General features: G+C 34.9%; 1 protein-coding gene across 1 annotated transcript; it reads right to left on the bottom strand.

The window, feature by feature from the left end:
- Positions 1–11,657: 11,657 nt before the first annotated feature.
- LOC116106667 (pentatricopeptide repeat-containing protein At1g62720-like) lies at positions 11,658–14,110 on the bottom strand. Its single transcript, XM_031393020.1, has 2 exons — positions 13,346–14,110; positions 11,658–13,030 (listed from the first exon to the last, which is right to left on the bottom strand). Exons 1-2 carry the CDS (start codon positions 14,108–14,110, stop codon positions 12,710–12,712), a joined length of 1,086 nt encoding a protein of 361 aa, XP_031248880.1. The 3' UTR covers positions 11,658–12,709.
- Positions 14,111–20,594: the final 6,484 nt, after the last annotated feature.

Below are 20,594 nucleotides of genomic sequence, written 5' to 3'. Positions count from 1 at the left end.
ATTAATGATGTGACAAGCACATTTCTGGTGATAAAATTTGTTTTCACCAAGCGGATCAATTTCTTTTCAAATAAAGAGATTGCTGCGGTGTTAGCAGCTGCATTATCAAGCGTTAGCGCTAAACTCTATCAGTTAATAAATATTCTTGCAAAACTTCAAGAATTGTAAAATAAATAGTTTCAGCACTATGTTTTTCATATATGGTTTAAAACCTATCAATTTTTGTTGTGAACCCAAATTATGATAAGAAATGTACTGTAACAATTAAAAAATCGGTTTTTGATCTACAAGCCCTATATTAATGTAAGTGCAATAGATATATTCCTAAAATTTGAAATTCGTTTTTAAGTTTATTATTTATGTTTAAAGTTTTAGTATACTCTTCTACTGTACTTCTACTAACAGGGGATATGTGGACAAAAGCAGTTTTAACCTATTAACAAAAAAAAGATTTTCAGAAAACAAATGGGAGGATCCGTAGCAACTATATCTTGCTATTCCTCTCGTGCAACAGTGTCTTGTATTGCCATGTTGAGAGAGTTGAGGATTGTGGATTAAAATTAAGTTGAGTTTGAATTTGTTACCGATCCGCTTGAAGATGCATTTATTTGGGGATGCTTCTTCTCTACGTGTCTCGCATCGTCGAAGTCCTCTTCTCAGGCCAATAATGGTTCCACATAAATTACATATCCCACAGATTCTCCCCCTCCCCATTGTCTTTGGCCATTTTGATTTGGTAAAGTATAGCAGACATCAGACACGACCCTCTTTGATGGTCAGGGGGGTTGGGCTATGTCCGTGCCCGTTGACTCGCAGCTCGCATATGTTTTGCTACACCTCGTCCCGACCGAATGGGTGTGGAATTACAACTGCTTCCTCTGGAGGAATGGTGAAAATGGATTGAAGGCTTCATTTCTTCGGTGGATGGACGTAAAACCATTTGGGGAAGACATTATAAATTTATGATAAAATAATAAATAATTAAATGAAAAGAAATTAAATAATAATAGGAAATTATGATATTGAAAAATAGAAAAAAATTAAATAATATAAATAAATAAATGAAAAATTAAATATAAATTGAATGAGAATTGATTGGAGATTTGGAGTAGAGAGATTGAGAGAATGAAAGAATGAGAGATGATTGGTGTGAAAAAAATGAAAGGTTTTAGGGTATTTATAGTGTAGTGTAGTGGAGGGGGGGGGGGGGAATAAAAAAAACTATAATATAAATAATTATAAGTTATAACTGTGGCTGCTCTTGTGACCATTGGCAGCCAACGGTTATAAAAGGTTAAATTTTTTTTTTTTTAATAAATTTCGTACAATTTATTTAACCCTTATAATTATACTTATTTAATGGGCTTAATGAATTTTACAAAGGACTAAAATGATAAATACGAAAAAATTTTGAACCCAGGCCCGGGCCTTGGAGGAAGGCCCAGTGGAGGGTCTGGGCCCTCTTCCTTAGGCCTGGTCTTGTTTGGGACCAGACCTCCTAGGACCGGGTTTGATGCTAGCTTTGGGCTTGGTCCCAAATGCCCAGCTCTAGTTTTAAGTAAACTCAGTGGCTCTTGTGTGGTGGAATGTTAGAATAGACCTATGGAATATACTCTAGTTGTATTTTGTGGAAGTTTTTAAACTTAGGGGTTTTATAGATTTTTGGATAACTAAGAGTGTTTCTTTATTACCTTTGGATACAATCATATGATTGTGATTAGAGTGACAATGGGCCGTGTCAGCCCACGGCACAGCAGACTTAGCACGAAAAAAACATGACAAAATAAGGCATTGCACAAAAAGAAAAGCACGGCACGGTCCGACATGAAAATATGCGGGCCGTGTCGGGGCTTAAAAGAAGCCCATCCAAGGGGATAACAACTATTTTAAAATAGCCGTTACCCCTGTGCAGGTGGGTAACGGCTATTTCATATATATATTTTGATTTTTCCTATAATACCAAATTTCTCTAATTTTTTCGCACTCAATTCCAATCTTACTCTCTCTCTCTCTCAACTCTCAAGCTCATAATCTCTTCAATTTCAATATTTTTTCATGAATTTATTTTGATTTTTAGCGAATTTCAAGTGGATCAAAATTCAAATGAATTAATTCTTTTGATTGAGTCACCACCACAAAATCTATCACAACCACCCCCCAGAAAAGAAAAGAAAGCAAAAATCAATTGTTTGGAGAGATTTTATTCAAAACAAAGAACAATTCATGGTGAAATCGTGCAATGTGCAGTGTGCAAATATGTGGTTCTATTTGGCTGGTTCAAGACAAGTGGCACTAGGCATCTTCAGAGGCATATAAAGGAACATTGCAAAAAAAATGTCACAACATTAAAAGGGCACCAATGAATTTCATTTACAAGGGCATTTGTTGCATTGATATGTTATCAACTAGTAGTCAATCAAATAGTATAATGGGTGAGATTTCTAGCTTCACATATAGTCAAAAAACATGAGAGACTATATGGCCAGGTATGTTGTCGCAACCGATCAACCTTTTTCATATGGTGATAATCCAATTTTAGAATGGTATATGCAAAGTGTACAACCTGTTTTTAAGAGAGTTCCTAAGAAAACTTTAAGAGCTGTATTTTTAGAATTTACAATGAAATGAAAACAAATATTAAAAATCACTTAGTAAATTTAATGGAGTTATTTCATTTAGTTCTGATTTATGAACGCGCCACTAATCAAGATTATGATATATTTGTGCAAAGGTCATTTTATTAATTCAGATTGGCAATTGAAAAAAAGAAACAAATTCTGACATTCGTGTATTAGAATATCCACATACTGGCGTGACTATTTATGAAGAATTAACTAAAATTTTTAGTGAATATGAAATAAAAGATAAAAAAATTTCTCTCACATTTGATAATGCATCATCAAATGATAGAGTTATTGATTTTTTGTCAAAACAATTAAATCCACCTTATGAAGGTCAATTATTTCATATTAGAAGTGTTTGTCACATAATAAATTTAATTGCACAAGATGGAATAAAATCAATTGAAAATGAAATATCTTTAATTAGGCATGCAATTACATTTATTTCATCATCTCCTTCAAGTTTACAACAATACCATAGTATGTGTAAGCAAAAAGGGTTACAAAAGAGAAAATTGAAAATGATGTTAGGACTCGTTGGAACTCCACATATTTAATGTTAAAATCTTGTGAATCATATGAAAATGCTATTACACAATTTTTTAATAAAAAACAATATGATCATTTATTGACTAGAAATCATTGGGATCTTGGTTTTTCCTTAATGAATATTTCAGAACATTTAAATGATGCTACTGAACAATGTTCTGGTATTTATTATCCTACAACTTGTTTAGTCTTTTATCATATAGTAGATACTAGTTTTATTTTTAAAGAATATAGAGATCATGCAATTTTTGGAAATATTGCAAAAAAAAAATGGAAACAAAATTTAGAAAATATTGGAAAAAAAAATGTCTATATTGTTTGCTTTAACTACTGTAATGGATCCAAGGGTAAAATTATTCGGAGTAAATAATATGATACAAGAAATTTTAGCAATCCAGAGACCCCATTAAAAATTGTAGTGGAAGATTTAAAACTATTACTTCAAATGTATTCACATTATGAAGCCAAATATGGAAACATGACAAGTATGCTACCAGCAATACCATCAATGTCAAGTTCCTCCATAGGTAAAAAAGAGCGTATTTGGTCTATCATCACTAAAGGTAAACAATCGGTAGGTGCAAGCTCTTCATATGATGAAATTACAAATTATTTTAGCATGAATCATTTGGCTGAAATTACGATTGAAGGTGATCAATTTGATATTCTTCAATGGTGGAAAGTTCATTAAAAGACTTATCCTATACTTTCCACAATTGCATGTGATTTACTAACGCCTTCGGTTTCTACTATAGCATTAGAATCAGCTTTTAGTGTAGGTGGGCATGTATTAGACGAGAGAAGATCAACTTTACATCCAAGTGTTGTTGAAGTCATTATGTGTATGAAAGATTGGGTAGCAGTAGATTTCAAGCTTCAAAATCGTGTTGCTGAAGATATATTTAAAGATTTTAAGAATTTAGAAATTAATGAAAATGAAGATGTATAATAATTCCTAATCCTAACTTCTAAGTTTGTATTTGTAATTTATAATTATAACTTAGAAGCAATAAAAAGTGTTGAAATTCAATTAATATTTTCAATGTCTCATTATTTTATTATATTTCATAGTGATTATATATTTTTAATTAATATAAATACAAAATGTCACTAAATATAACATATAAAATATTTTAAAAATAATTATTAATAATAAATCAAAATTACCATTATTTATAAATATTAAAATTAAATAATTTTACAAAACACGTGAGCTGGCCCAAGGCATGGCCCAAAGCATGGCACGATATTAATGGGCCGTGCGATGGGCCTTCAAATTTTGTGGGCCGGTAAGACACAACAGGGCACGAAACTGTGCAGGCCTTGGCACGACACGACCCACGACACGATGGGCCTTGAATTTTTAGGCATGGTAGGGCACGGCACGGCCCACCGCCACCTCTAATTGTGATATAACTAGTTTACTTCTTTCTACTACATAAACCCAGTTGTGTGTGTTAAACCAGATTTTTAACTGAATTCCGTGGGTTTGGTGGTAGCTGAACAAAATGAGAAATACTTTTTGAGGTTGTTTGTGTTAGTTTTTAACTTTTAAGGGTTTGATTGTTTTTTGAGATAATTATGAGGGCTTTTTGAACTATTCATGGATATTTATTTGTGGAGACTTTTGGATTCAAATCATAATATCTTATGATTTAATGTTAGTTATGGATCGTTAGAGTAAAACCCATTAGTTTCAGAAACAAGAGAAATTACTCTAACGATTATATGATATGTTTGTACTTTCAACTTTCTAGGGTGGATTTTGTTGGAATTATTTATAGGGTGTATTGTACTTAACATGGATATCTATTTCTATAGCCTTTTGGATAGATCATATGATTATGATATGATAAAGAACAAACTATTTATGTTGTAGACCTCTTTGACGCATCAATTCCAATAGCCCATTAGCTCCCTTCATCTTCCCTTCCTTGCAAAGCCCATTTATCAATGAGTAAACATTACCACATTAGGCTGCAAACCTCTTGAATCATTAATTCCATTAACCCATTAGCTTCCTCCATCTTCCCCTCCTTGCAGAACCCACTTATCATTGTATTATAAGTCAGTAAGAATTGCTCTTCATTTCCAAAAACAATTCTTTTGCCCTATCTACCAACCCATCTTTGCAAAGACCATTGATAATACTACCATAAGAAACAATATCAAGCTTGACCCCAAACACAACCATTTTCTTGAACAACTCCATAGCCTCCAAACTCTTATTCTCCAAACACAAACCTTTAATCAAAGAATTAAAAGTCACAACATCTGGGTTAAAACCCCACCTCAAAATCCTCCAACAAACAACAAACCATCACAAACTCGACCCACATTACAAAAAAAATTAATCAAAAAATTCAAAGTAATTAAATCTGGCAACAACCCCATTGAATCTAGTCATTTGTTAAGCAAAATAACGTCTTTATAAAACTTCTTCTTAGTAAGAGCTCCAAACAACAGGTTGAATGATGAAATCGGTGGAGTGGGTTGCATAGGAGTCATTAAACAAAAGAAATAGCGTGCTTCATTAAGAATGATATTACCTTGTTTACAGTCTTTTTGAAGGAATATATCAAGCCTCGCTGCATCTTCAATGTTAGATACTAAATCTTGTGGTATAGTTTAAGTCACTTTACATGAATTTGTGAATAAAGATGAGATTTTGGTCTTAGAAGAAGAAGAACGACGACAAAGAAAAGTTTTGAACACCATTTGAGTAGTGGCGGTTGTGGATTATCTAGGGTTCAAACTGGCTTAGTGGTTAAATAATACAATCTCATCAAGAATAAGATTGTTGTATTGTATTACAACTTTGCCCTTGTTTTTATAATTGCCTTTTTTTTAATTACTTTGTCTTTGATTAAGGTATTTAACTAATTTGTCAAATCTTGAACATGTTTTTCTTTAGGCTCCCGTTTGGAAATCTCTGTGATGGCTGATGTTTTACATTAATGAAATATATAAGATGACATTATTTGATGTATCAAAACAACTTTTACATATAGGGATCTTAACGAACCAATTCGAGCTGAGTATTCAACTAAACGAGCTGGGCTGGGGGGGGGGGGGGGGGGTTTCACTAGTTCGAGCCGAGCTGCAAATTGCTGGCTCAGCTCGAGCTCATTGAGGAATATAAGGCAATCAAGCTTGGGTCGCGAGCCGAGCTCGAGCTCGAGCTAGCTCGCGAGTTAGTACTAAAACGTCAAATTTTTTTTCTCGAATCAGACTTGGTTTTTTAATGGTATTCAATCCATTTTCTGTCATATACATTAAAACAACAACTAAATCTCTTTACAAGTTAAACATAAAAAAAAAAAATGTTGGGGACATGCATGTATAATATATTCTATTTTAATGCCACAAAGGCACAAAATATTTGACAAACACAAGTAAACTTGCATGTATTTGGCAAACAACTGATACTCCACGTGTGATCATTTCATCATACTATATAAAAAATATTGCAGTCGACCTGTTTCAACAAATTAAGTGGAGTGAATTAAAGTTTTTGTTTGGTTCACTTCACTTAATTCATCTTTCTTCAGAACAAAAAGAGGACTATATACAAATTTAATCCCAAAACATCAAAATATAATGTTTCATTAAAAAAAAAAAAGGTTGTATGTTGGCAACTACATCCCAAAACCATTCTTGCCCCACTCCTACAAACAAAATAATAATAATAATAATAATAATAAATAAATAAATAAATAAATAAATAATCACTTAAGGACATAAGTACATAAAGGTGAATATGCAAACCAAAAGAAACAATCAATTAAGTCAAACCTGCCCAATCCTGTTGCCACACCCAATGATGTGCTGGAGAATTAAACAATCTACTGATTCTTGCCAACTGACGGGATAAGAAGAACAATCTCCAAGTGGTCCTGCTCTTTTTGAAATGAAATAAGAAATAAAAATTAAGTTTACATTAATATAAAGTAATTGTAAATATTGAATTGCATTAAAAATATAATCAAGGGAACTTACTTTGCATGCTTTCTTCACTCCGTTCAAAGATCGACACCAATCACATCCACATAAGAGCATTTCCACCATGTTCGGAGACAAAGAAGCTCGATAACTGTCAATAACCCTACTCCCAACACTGAATGAAGACTCTGAAACAATCGTAGTGAATGAGATGACTAGTATCTCACGAGCCATCATGGACAATATAGGGTACTTGGTTGAATTTGCCTTCTACCATTGTAAAGCATCAAATACCTCATGATCCCCTACATACTTATGACATTCCTCTCCCAAATAACAGTTTAGCTCATAATTACTTGGCTCAGCAGTCTCCACCACATCTAAAAAATTGCTAAAATCATCCCAACTCGTGGCTCCAACTCCATCCCCTACAAGGGGAGGTCCACGGGAAATAGTGGAGGCTTTATTAGCTTCAACATCTCATACAATGCATCCTGAATAGTTATAGTACTTGCACGAGGTTCTAACTCATAATACATCTTGGGGGAGGCCCATTGAATTACCCTCATTTTCAATCGAGGATCCAATACATCATCCACATGCATCAGCACATTACATTCCCCCTAATATTTATCAAACTTCTCCTTCATCTTTCTCATCATGTTTCTAATAAACTCATCTTCGTCTTCACTCTTACTATCCAACATCATTTTCACTAAACAAACCTCCTTTAAAAATAAATTAGATGTAGGATAATCACTCCCACTAATGAGATTGGTTGTACCACTGAAAACCTTTAAAATGTCACACATTTTCTCCCAATCCTCGTCCTATGGACAATAATGATAACTTGAATCCCTTTCTTTCAACCTAGGAAATACTTTTTAAAACTTAATTGCCATTGCCAACATTTCATAAGTCGAATTCCATCTTGTTTTACAATGTAGAATAAGCTTCCGAAATAGCAATTTAAGTTGTTGCACAATCTCAGTAAAAACTCTAATCCTAATCTCTGAAGCATTGATGTATAAGATGCTCTTATGGATGTTGTCGATGATATGCCCAATCTGATAACGTCCATCTTGAACAATGAGGTTCAAGATATGGGCACCATCTAACGTGAAATAATTTACCTCCACAAATCAAATTCCCCATAACTTAAAAATTTTCCCTCATAATTTTGATTACAACGTCATTACTTAAAGCGTTATCCACTGAGATAGTGTAAACCTTATTTTCAATCCCCATTCCAGAAGGCACTTGGATATGGAGTCAACAATTGCAACACCGGTACGAAGAGGAGGTAAATGCACAAAGTTGAGGGGACGTCTATTCATCCTCTAAGTACCATCTATCTAATGCCCAGTGAGCACCATCTTTTGATTGCCGGAATTCCATAAATCCGTAGTCAAACTAATCTTGGTCACATTCTTCAACAATGTCTTCAACTTCGCTTTTTCACTCTCATATACTTTCATACAATCATTTTTGCAAGTATGGTGGGAAACCGAACTCCATTCAGGAATCCCATAGTTCATCATATTGTTCAAGCCCTCTTCCTCCACAACTGAAAATGGATGCTTATGCATAAGTACCAAATGGGCGATAAGTTCCCTCATATTCATCATGTCGAACTTTCCACTTAAAGTAGGCAAAACAGAAGTTCCAACATCAGAATTGGCAACGGGAAAAGTGATGTGTTGTTGCCTCATGGAAGCTTTTCTGTTTGAACACTATTTCAAATTTCTATTAAATTGGGTGGTGTTTCTGGTGGCATTAATAGACATCTTTGCTTTGCAATAGATACACTCTCCCTTTTTTGTACCTTTCGGGAGAACCACTTTGGTAAACTCTGTCCAAACAACTCATGTTTTAGCTCTCTTTTTCCTCTGAATTGGATTCTCATTCTACCAACCATTATCTGGGCTACTAACACTGTGTTCCGTATTTGTAGTGGTCTCATTCAAGGAACATTTATTGCCCAGTGTAATTGTACTTGTATCTTGCTCTATAGGGTTGCTTGAGGTACTGCTGGCCATTTCCAACCTATAATACAAAATAAAAACAAATGGGTTAGCTACATTTAATATAAAGTAAAAGCGAATCCTGCATTTAATATAAAGTTCATTCCAATCGTGTAGCATTTAATATAAAGTTCATTGCTCCTCATTCTCAACACACCTGAATAACGTTCTAAATAGCACAGTCCACACTCCACAGCAAAAACATGTTATACATCCCAAAGCATTTTCATTTTTCAATATTTGTTACTTAACACATACATTTATTTAAAGCCTATACTGCATTTAATATAAAGTTTTTTTTCCCCCCAACCGTGTAGCATTAATTTAAAGTGAATATGTAATTACTCATTTACTCCTTATTCAGTCATCTCAACACATCGGGATAATTTCCTAAACAACACAACACAAACACTCCATAGCACAAACATTACACTTACACAGCACAAACACTTCACACTTAGACAACATGAACACTCCACAGGACCACAACACAAACACCTTACAGTTACATAGCACAAAACCACAAACATTACAGTTACACAGCACAAATACTTCCTCAAAAGTGAACACAAACGTAACAGCCAATAACAGTTTGAGCACAGTGCACGACATTGGCATTTTTCAACATCACATATTTCACATTTCAATCATTCATATTTGCATACAAGTATTTACATTGGGAAAACAAAGAAGAAAATGGGCCAAAAAAATACCTGATTAAGTTATTGTGACGGCGAGATAACGAACAAGATCTTGGGTAGGAGGAGAAACAGATCGCAATGAAGAGAGCCTAATCTGGCCAACAAAAATGGTGAAACAAGGAAAAAGAAGATGAAAGGCGTAACAGATGACATGGACGACTGTAATACTGGAAGAAAGCAACTATGGGCGACGACAACAACGAAGGTTGATTGGGATTGTCAATTTTGGGTGGGGTTCTTTTTTTAACTTAGGGATTTGGTTGATTTGGGGGGTAAAAATTGTGTTTTAGTTTTAACAATGGGTAGAATTTGTGAAATTTTAAACTATTATGTTTAATAAATGCAAATTTCATTTACCTCCCAATAGATTGAGAACCCTCTGCGTTACCCTCTATATCGAGCCAAAATCGGCCCGTAAGCAGCCGACTCGATTAAGCTCAAGTCAAGCTTTTGTCGAGCCGAATCGAGCTGGCTCGCAAGCGGCTTGATTCGTATAACAGTCCTATTTACATACAATCCTGAACTACCATCTTTAACAACATTGAAGATGGTTTCTTCTATAGTTAATTGCATCACATTTATCATGTCAGCTTCTTGTTGGCTTTTGAACTGGAAATGAAGGAAATAACTTCAAACATTCACGGTAACTTTCATCTACAACTACGCAATATGTGGTTGCGAAGAAGTTCAACTACTTTTACCAAAGCAACACGGCTACACATGCAACTTGTCACCACCACGGTCAAACCCCCACACAGAGATTAGCAACTCCTTTGCATCGTCAAATCTACGCAACAAGCAATAACCATTCATCAATGTGCTATAAATAATCCTCTTTGAATATAATGTTTAGTTGTTTACCACCATCATAACAATATATGGTTTAAGGGTAACAGTTCATTAACGGGCTAAACAATTTTTGTTATTTTAGAAATCATAAACGGTTTTTATTATATCATTACTTTAAGAAGGTTTATGTCTTTTAAACTTTTTTACATTAAGAAATTCATCATCAAATTTAACTAACTTTGACGGTTCCGTTTACCAACACCAAGTCACAAACTATTTCTAATTTTCTATAATACATTTGCAAATCCCGTCAGTTAATCTTTCATATGATCAAACTGTTCATCTTGGTAACCCTTAAAACAAAAACACACCAAAAACAGACAACAAATTTATAGCTCAAATATTGCAGTTATTAATTTCCCACACAATTGACTTCAGTTTCAACTTCTCATTCTGAAAGAGCCGTTACTATTGAATCCATTGCTGGTCCCCTGTTTCAATCCTCTTCCACACCAGACATGCCAATTTCAACAAACTTTTTGCAGCTTGGTTCATCTAAAAGAGTTTCCAAATTGTACTCACTTCAGCCTAAAATGGTTCTTCTCCTCAATATATATCTCCTAGTTTCTCCCCGGCAGCCGCCCTTTCATCAACTAAACACACTGCTTAGATGCTTCACACCAGAAATCATAAAAGCAAATCCTTAGAAATCAACTCTTGGAACAGTAAATAGTAATTAGTTCTAGTGTTGCTTTCTTTTGATTGATGGATACTCTTGATAAGCCTTGGTCAATGTTAAACTTATCAAAACAAATTTACCTTCAGTTGGATCAAGAAAATTTCAATACCTTGAGATCTTTGGCAAGTCATTATCAAATTATTCTACCATACTGCTTCAGATATCCTCATTAGAGAATTATACAAATTTTATGGCATTAGAAATCTTGAACATGCTCTAAATCATTGGAACATAAATCAGCAATCGACTTTGAAAAATAGCAAAAGCTCTAAAATTATATTAAAAAGTTCTACCATATTCAAAGATACTGAAAATATATTTCTTCATACATGAAAGAAGAATTCTCCTGATGTACTACAAGACATGATGAGATTCCTATACTACCTTATCAAACAAAGCGAGGAAGTAGGAACATATCCCTCAAATACATGAGACGAACAAATTTACATTCTTGATAATGAAAAACTGAAATACAAAGTCTATGGGAAAGGAAAATCATACTTCATAAGTCACCAACAACATGAATTAATTTGAGCGAATACAGATGGTGCGAGCTGATATAGGTTGGAACTTCTAAGGCTATGATTGCATTAGGTGCTTCAGAGCATCAGATGCAGAAGGATATGTCCTAAGATTTACTTCAAGCAAATGAGAAACGAAGTCAATGAAGCCCTGGTCCCCCATCAGCAATCAGTGACATAATGACATTTTTGTGGTATCAGGTGTTCAAGTCTGTTGATTTACAGGAAAATAGAAGACCACAACATGCAATCACCACTAAAGAACTTCAGTAAAGAGAATATGCCACAGATATTTCTAACTTGTCAAGACATGCATTGTAAAAGGACAAGAAGTATTCAATGATTGACTAAAATACAGTCGGAAAGCAATGATATAATAGTATTTGAGCAAACACCAAGTTGGACAAGTTCCATAAAAGCAAAAATAATCATTGGATGTTGCAGTTCTTGCTTCATGCTTTGAGAGAACTTGGGCAAACGAGCATTTAAATAAAGAAAAAATGTCTATTTCCTCAATGGCTATCCTAAAATTTTCCTTCAGGGTTAAACACCTAGCGGCAGATATTTGCAAAAACTATCAAGTGTCATCTTTACCTCATGGCATTATACTCTCAGAATATCCAGAGCACATTGCAAAATATAAGAGCTAAAATAATTAGAGGAATAAGAATTCAGGTGACCAATAACAAATTGAAATTAGCAAAAAAACTTAAAAATAATATAAAGGGTTATATATGTCAGGACTTATGATCGCAGGATGGAACATATAAAGATACCAAATCAGCCTATGGGTACTTATAAAGGTCAAGACTAGAAGATCAGATCATAGACTGCAAGCCTGCAAACCTCTTTGACTCATTAACTCCACTAACCCATTTGCTTCCTCAATCCTGCCCTCCTTGCAAAGTCCACTTCTCATTGCGGTATACGTCACCACATCAGGCTGCAAACCTCTCTGACTCATCAATTCCAACAACCTATTAGCTTCCTCCATCTCGCCTTCCTTGCAAAGCTCACTTATCATTGTGGTATACGTCACCACATCAGGCTGCAAACCTCTTTGACTCATCAATTCCAACAACCCATTAGCTTCCTCCATCTTCCCCTCCTTGCAAAGCCCATTTATCATTGTAGTAAACGTAACCACATCAGGCTGCAAACCTCTTTGAATCATCAATTCCAAAAACCCATTAGCTTCCTCCATCTTCCCCTCCTTGCAAAGCCCATTTATCATTGTATTAAAAGTCACCACATTAGGCTGCAAACCTCTTTGACTCATCAATTCCAACAACCCATTAGCTTCCTCCATCTTCCCCTCCTTGCAAAGCCCATTTATCATTGTAGTAAAAGTCACCACATCAGGCTGCAAACCTCTTTGACTCATCAATTCCAACAACCCATTAGCTTCCTCCATCTTTCTCTCCTTGCAAAGCCCATTTATCATTGAATTAAAAGTCACCACATTGGGCTGCAAACCTTGATCCCCCATCTCAACAAACAAACTCTCAGCCTCCTCCAAATTTCCCACAAAACACCAACCGCAAATTAGAGAGGTACAAACAACCACATTTGGCTTCATTCCTCTACTCTTCATTTCCAAAAACAATTCTTTCGCTTCATCTATCAACCCATCTTTGCAAAGACTATCGATAATACTACCATAACAAACAATATCAGGCCTGACCCCAAACACAGCCATTTTCTTGAACAACTCCATAGCCTCCAAACTCCTATTCTCCAAACACAAACCTTTAATCAAAGAAGTAAAAGTCACAGCATCTGGGTTAAAACCCCCCCTCAAAATTCTCCAAAAAACAACAAAACCATCACGAACTCGACCCATATTACAAAAACAATTAATCAAAATATTTAATGTAATTAAATCTGGCATCAACCCCATTGAATCCAGTCGTTTGTAAAGCAAAATAATGTCTTCATAAAACTTCTTCTTAGCAAGTGCTCCAAACAACCGGTTGAATGATGAAATCGGTGGTTTGGGTTGCATATGAATCATTACACTAAAGAAATAGCGTGCTTCATCAACAGTGATATTACCTTGTTTACAGTCTTTTCGAAGGAATATATTAAGCCTCGATACATTTTCAACGTTATATACTGAATCTTGTCGTATGGTTGCAGTCACTTTACATGAATTTGTGAATAAAGAAGAGATCTTGGTTTCAGAAAGAGAAGAACAACGACGAAGAAAGGTATTGAACGCCATTTGAGTTGCGGCGTCTGTGGATTAGGTAGGGTTCAAACTGGCTTAGGGTTAAATAATAAAATCTCGCTGGAAATGAGTGTGGGATAAAATAAAATGCATCTATGCAAAACCTGTAGGGTACAAATGTAATTATTCAGACAGCGAGGGCATGTTAAAAGAAACAAAATTATATATAAAATAAATCATGAACTAAAATATAAATCATTCAAGTTTCACAAGCATATATATGATATATCCAAGGTAATCCATATTAAATAACATTAATACTATAAAATTAAATTATATTTTATATTAAGTTCATTCGGCCTAATAAAATTTAAATTATGTAATAAGGTTGAGTTGACTTCCTTTTTTAAGATAAAATTTTATCCAAAGCAACACATCCACACTTGTAGCTTGTCAGCACCAATATTTTAATACCCAACTTGAGGTGTCACCCAATAAAGTGGTTCGGTCTCAGGTTGACCGATTGAATCAATGTAAACTCATTGTTTGCAGTTTGATCGATTAAAAAAATATAAACCTGAAAATTTAAGAAAATATATTCCCATTATGATTGGTGAACAAGAAGTATGTATGTGATTTGTGAATCCTTGATAGTAGTCAAATGATAATACAACTACAAATAATCAGTTGTAAACATCTACCATTTATCCCGTGCGAGTTAAAAATAATCAAGAGGTATAGAAATAGCGTTGGTCAAACAATTTATCAAACACTTGGTGAACAAAAATAACAACAATGGTCTGGTTGGACTGAGTTTTAAAATAATGGTAACCATCGTCAAACCCCCACATAGAGATTAACAGTTCTTTTGCATCATCAAATCTATGCAACAACCAATAACCATTCATCAATATGCTATAAATAAATTTGTATGGTTGCAAATCTCTTTGGATATAATAATGTTTCATACCTTCATAACAATATAATGTTTAAGAGTACACTAACAGATCATTAACAAGTATAAAGTTTTTTGCTATTTTAGAAATCATAAGCGGTTTATATTATATCATTACCCTAGGAAGGTCCATGTCTTTTAAACTTTTTAACATTAAGAAATTCATCCTCAAGCATTGTTTTAAAAACCAGACCGGAGGGCAACCCGCTCTAATGGTCAGGTCACGGTTCAACCGGTCTAACCGGTGGGACCGTTGGTTGGACCGGTTGAACCGTGACCTGACCATCAGAGCGGGTTGGATCGGTGATGTCATCACACATCATGATGATGTCAACACATTTTTAAAAAAAAATTTTTTTTTTATATTTCTATTTTTTAATAAGACAATACCAACTTAATTACTGTCAAATCCAACATGATTCAAAGTTCAAATTTAACAACAATCATAACATAATTTAAGTATTTAACAGCAATTCAAAGTCCAAATCCAAACATGATGTTGTATTTATATATTAAATGTCAAAATACATACTAATTAATAATAATAACAAAACATTTGATGAAAGTGTTTTTTCTTTGAAGAACCTAAATGGTTTAGCGGCTAGAGAGACCATACTATCTGATGATGTCTGATAGAGGAAGTATGATGCAACGTTTAAACCAAAAAATGAATTGCTACATTGAAATTTAAGTGTTCATACAACAGTATATTTTAATCTCCAACAAGGATGATCTCTACTCTGTTATTTTCAATTGGATTATATTTTCCTACTCCCCCATTTTCAGTTACTTTTGGTACTGAACAACAAAATTAGCTAATAGAACGGAAGCTTACATTTGCTTATACTATGACGCCTACCAAAACTAGCTGTGGGGCAACCTGCCGGAAGCCGTAGGTGCTCTTCATTATAATTAACGGCTACAAGACAGAGTCCATGAGGTGGGGCAGACAAAGCATATTTAGCAAGCTCCCTGCGATCTCGAGTTGCCAGAATCTTCGGAACAATATCAGGAGGAATTGCTTCTTTTCCAATTTGAAGCAGCAAAGCACCCTGCAAATTGAAACTAATTCATAAACTTCCAGAAAACATACGCATTTATTCAGCAAGCTTAAGTCAATTACCATCAACTTCATTCATCAAATGGTTGGAGATTAAAATCGGTAAGATGCATAATAACTCATCATTAACTCTTTTATTTGGAAGAGGTGTGAATGATTTACCATGTTTCGCACTTGTCTATATAAGAAACCCGACCCTTCAACTTCTAGCTGCAAAAGAGCTCCCTAAACGAAGGTACAATGAAATAATCAGTCATAAACTCTTGAGCCTTAAAATTAATATCAGATACAAAAATGATGTTGTATTTATATTATTGATTATTGAAGCTGGATCGAAGAATGATGTGTTTATTACCTGGATCGAAGAATGGAGCTGTCGTCGTCGATTTTCGGTGAGGAAGGAAGACATTGTCGATTTCCAACGAGGGAGGAAGACGACGTTTCGATTTCAGAGAGTTCAGATGCGATTTGGTGGGATTTCAGAGAGAAATCTTCACAGAGAATAGACAACAGAGACGAAGCTAAAATTTTTTTGCAGAGAAGAGAGAAGAAGCTGAGAAATTTGCGTAAGAAACTAAGAAAGAGATGAACTGAACGCGATGAGAAGAAGGCTGCACATATTAGGTTTAGGGATTTTTAATTGGACCGGTTTATCGGTCGGTCTGGTTGGACCAGTGGTTCGCTGAAAATATCTGATTTTTTAAAGATTTAACGCGGTCCATTGCATTATAACGGTTCTAGGGTTGACTCGAACTGGACACGTGACCGGTTCTCGATCTAACCGGTTGGACCGGCCGATCCGATTCGGTTTTTAAAACAATGTCCTCAAGTTTAGCTTTGACGATTTCATTTACTAAAATGAACTATTTAGTATAAATACGAAAAAACTCTTAAACACCTTCCCCCATACACCAAATATTGTTCTTACAAACCAATACAAAACTATTTTTTTTTTTTCAAACCCTAAAGGGTTGGCTTGACAAACATCAAGGTTTGTTGTCTTCATTGACTATCTGGGTTCGAATCATTGTAGGGCCACCTATGAAACATTAGACTTGTAGGATGTTCAATAGACCCTTATAGTTAATCGAGGAGCACGCAAACTGGTCTGAAAACCTCAATCATAAAAAAAGATCTATTTTTTCAATTTTTCTAAAATTTGGTTTGTCTACACATTTTGTTCTTCAATTTTTTTGATTTTTTAGAAAACACAACACAAATCAGTTACCCACTAATCGGTTGGCCGGATGGTTCTTGGTAGATTGGTTTTGGCTTCGCTAAGACTTCTTGGGTATGGGCATTGTTTTAAAACCCGGACTGGAGGGCAAACCGTTTTGCTGTCCGGGTCACGGGTGAATCGGTCCAACCGATTGGACCGACCGGTTGGACCGATGACGTCAGCAATATTTTATTTTTAAAAAACTATATATTAACCCCTTAAATTTCAATATATTACAAAAATTCTGCTAAAAAAGTTCAAATTGGTCCCTAAAATTTTTATTTATTCCAAAAATGCCCCAATAAAATGACCAATTAATCCCAAAACTTTTGATATATCTCTAAAATACCCCTATAAAATTAAAGTAACCCTCATAATTTTAAAATATTTCAAAAAAGCCCTTGAGACCTAAGCCGGACCGGAGAAGCTGCCAGTTCCCGGTCCAACCGGTCCGACCGGCCGGTCCGGTCCGGTTTTTAAAACAGTGGGTATGGGTTCAACTCCTCATTTCGGNACATATGCATTTATTCAGCGAGCTTAAGTCAATTACCATCAACTTCATTCATCAAATGGTTGGAGATTAAAATCGGTAAGATGCATAACAACTCAACATTAACTCTTTTATTTGGAAGAGGTGTGAATGATTTACCATGTTTCGCACTTGTCTATATAAGAAACCCGACCCTTCAACTTCTAGATGCAAAAGAGCTCCCTAAACGAAGGTACAATGAAATAATCAGTCATAAACTCTTGAGCCTTAAAATTAATATCAGATACAAAAATGTTGTATTTATATTATTGATTATTGAAGCTGGATCGAAGAATGACGTGTTTATTACTTGGATCGAAGAATGGAGCTGTCGTCAACGAATGGAGCTATCACCGTTGATTTTCAGCAAGGAACGGAGCTGTCGTCGTCGATTTTGGGCGAGGAAGGAAGACGTCGTCGATTTCCGGCGAGGGAGGAAGACGTCGTTGTCAATTTCAGAGAGTTTAGATGCGATTTGGGTGGGATTTCAAAGAGAAATCTTCGCAGAGAATAGACAACAGAGACGAAGTTGAAAATTTTTGCAGAGAAGAGAGAAGAAGCTGAGAAATTTGCGTAAGAAACTGAGAAAGAGATGAACTGAACGCGATGAGAAGAAGGCTGCGTGTATTAGGTTTAGGGATTTTTAATTGGACCGGTTTATCGATCGATCCGATTGGACCGGTGGTTCGCTGAAAATATCCGATTTTTTAACAGTTTAACGCGGTCCATTGCATTATAACGGTTTTAGGGTTGACTTGAACCGGACACGTGACCGGTTCTGGGTCCAACCGGTTGGACCGACCAGTCCGGTTCGGCTTTTAAAACAATGTCCTCAAGTTTAGCTTTGATGATTTCGTTTACTAAAATGAACTATTTAGTATAAATACAAAAGAACTCTTAAACACCTTCCCTCATACACCAAATATTGTTCTTACAAACCAATACAAAACTATTTTTTTTTTTTTTCAAACCCCAAAGGGTTGGCTTGGCAAACATCAAGGTTTGCTGTCTTCATTGACTATCTGGGTTTGAATCATTGTAGGGCCACTTATGAAACATTAGGCTTATAGGATGTTCAATGGACCCTCATAGTTAGTCGAGGAGCACGCAAACTAATCCGAAAACCTCAATTATAAAAAAAGATCTATTTTTCAATTTTTCTAAAAATTGGTTTGTCTACACATTTTGTTCTTCAATTTTTTTGATTTTTTAGAAAACACAACACAAATCATTTACCCACCAGTCAGTTGGCCGGATGGTTCTTGGTAGATTGGTTTTGGCTTCGCTAGGACTTCCTGGGTATCGGTTCGACTCCTCATTTCCGCACATGCGTATAGTTGGGGCTGGTTAGCCAAAAAAAAAAAAAACATTTTTCAAATATAATCAAACTGTTCATCCTTAAAACAAAAACAGAAAATTATAGCTCAAATATTGCAGATATCAATTTTCCACACAATTGGCTTTAGTTTCAGCTTCTCATTCTGAAAGAGCCTCGACTATTGGATTCATTGCTGGTCTCTCATGTTTCTATATTCTTCCACACCAGACATGCCAATTTCACCAAACTTTTTGCAGCCTGGTTCATCAAAAAGAGTTTCCAAATTGTACTCACTTCAGCCTAAAATGCTTCTTCTCCTCGATATATATCTCCTAAACTCTTCACGGCGACGACCCTTTCATCAACTAAAACACCCTATTTAGATGCTTCACACCGGAAATCATATATGCAAAACTTTAGTGAAATCGAGATCAAATCCTTAGAAATCCACTCTTGAAACCTTGGCCAATGTTCTGGTGTTGCATTTTTAAATTGCTTTCTTTTTATTGATGGATATTCTTGATCAGCCTTGGCCAATGTTAAACTTATCAAAAAAAAATTTATCTTTGGTTGGATCAAGAAAATTTCAATACCTTGAGATCTTTGGCACGTCATAATATCAAATTATCCTACCACACTGCTTCACATATCCTCATTGGAGAATTCTAAAAATCTTATGGCATCAGAAATCTTAAACAGGCTCTAAATGATTGAAACATAAATAAGCAACCGACTTTGAAAAATAGGAAAATGATTAAAAAGATAGTAAAAACAGAGTAAGAAAGAGTACTTTAGGAGGAATTCTGTATTTTACTTTTCTCACTTATCAATAAGCTGTACATGTTTCCTATCAATAGGAGAATACAAGGCATAAAATCAGGAACTAATTTGCCTAATTAGCCTAATTTATAGCAACTAATTAGCCTAATTATAGCAAATAATTAGCCTAATTTACATAAACTAATTAGCCTAATTAGAGGAAATAATTAGCCTAATTTACAGGAACAAATCTTCTATTTTCCAACAGATAGAAACTCTAAAATTATATAAAAAATTCTACCATATTCAAAGATACCCAAAGTATATTTCCCCATACGAGAAAGAAGAATTCTCCTGATGTACAACAGGACGTGATGATGAGATTCCTATACTACCTCATCAAATAAAAAAGGAGGAATGAATCCCTGAAATACATGATACACGCAAATTTACATTCTTGATAATGAAAAACCGAAATAGAACTTCATATGGGAAAGGAAAATCATACTTCATACATGACCAACAACATGAATTTAATTCGAACGAAAACAGATTGTGCGAGCTGATATGGGTTGGAACTTCTAAGGCTATGATTGCCATTTGTGCCTCAGATGCAGAAGGGCATGTCCAAGGATTTACTTCAAGCAAATGAGCAACGAAGTCAATGAAGCCCTGGTCCCCCATCAACAATCAGGGAC

Source organism: Pistacia vera, unplaced genomic scaffold (assembly GCF_008641045.1).
Source record: "Pistacia vera cultivar Batoury unplaced genomic scaffold, PisVer_v2 Contig52, whole genome shotgun sequence".
Classification (NCBI taxonomy): Eukaryota; Viridiplantae; Streptophyta; class Magnoliopsida; order Sapindales; family Anacardiaceae; genus Pistacia; species Pistacia vera.
This window is presented reverse-complemented; position numbering and strand designations above follow the sequence as displayed.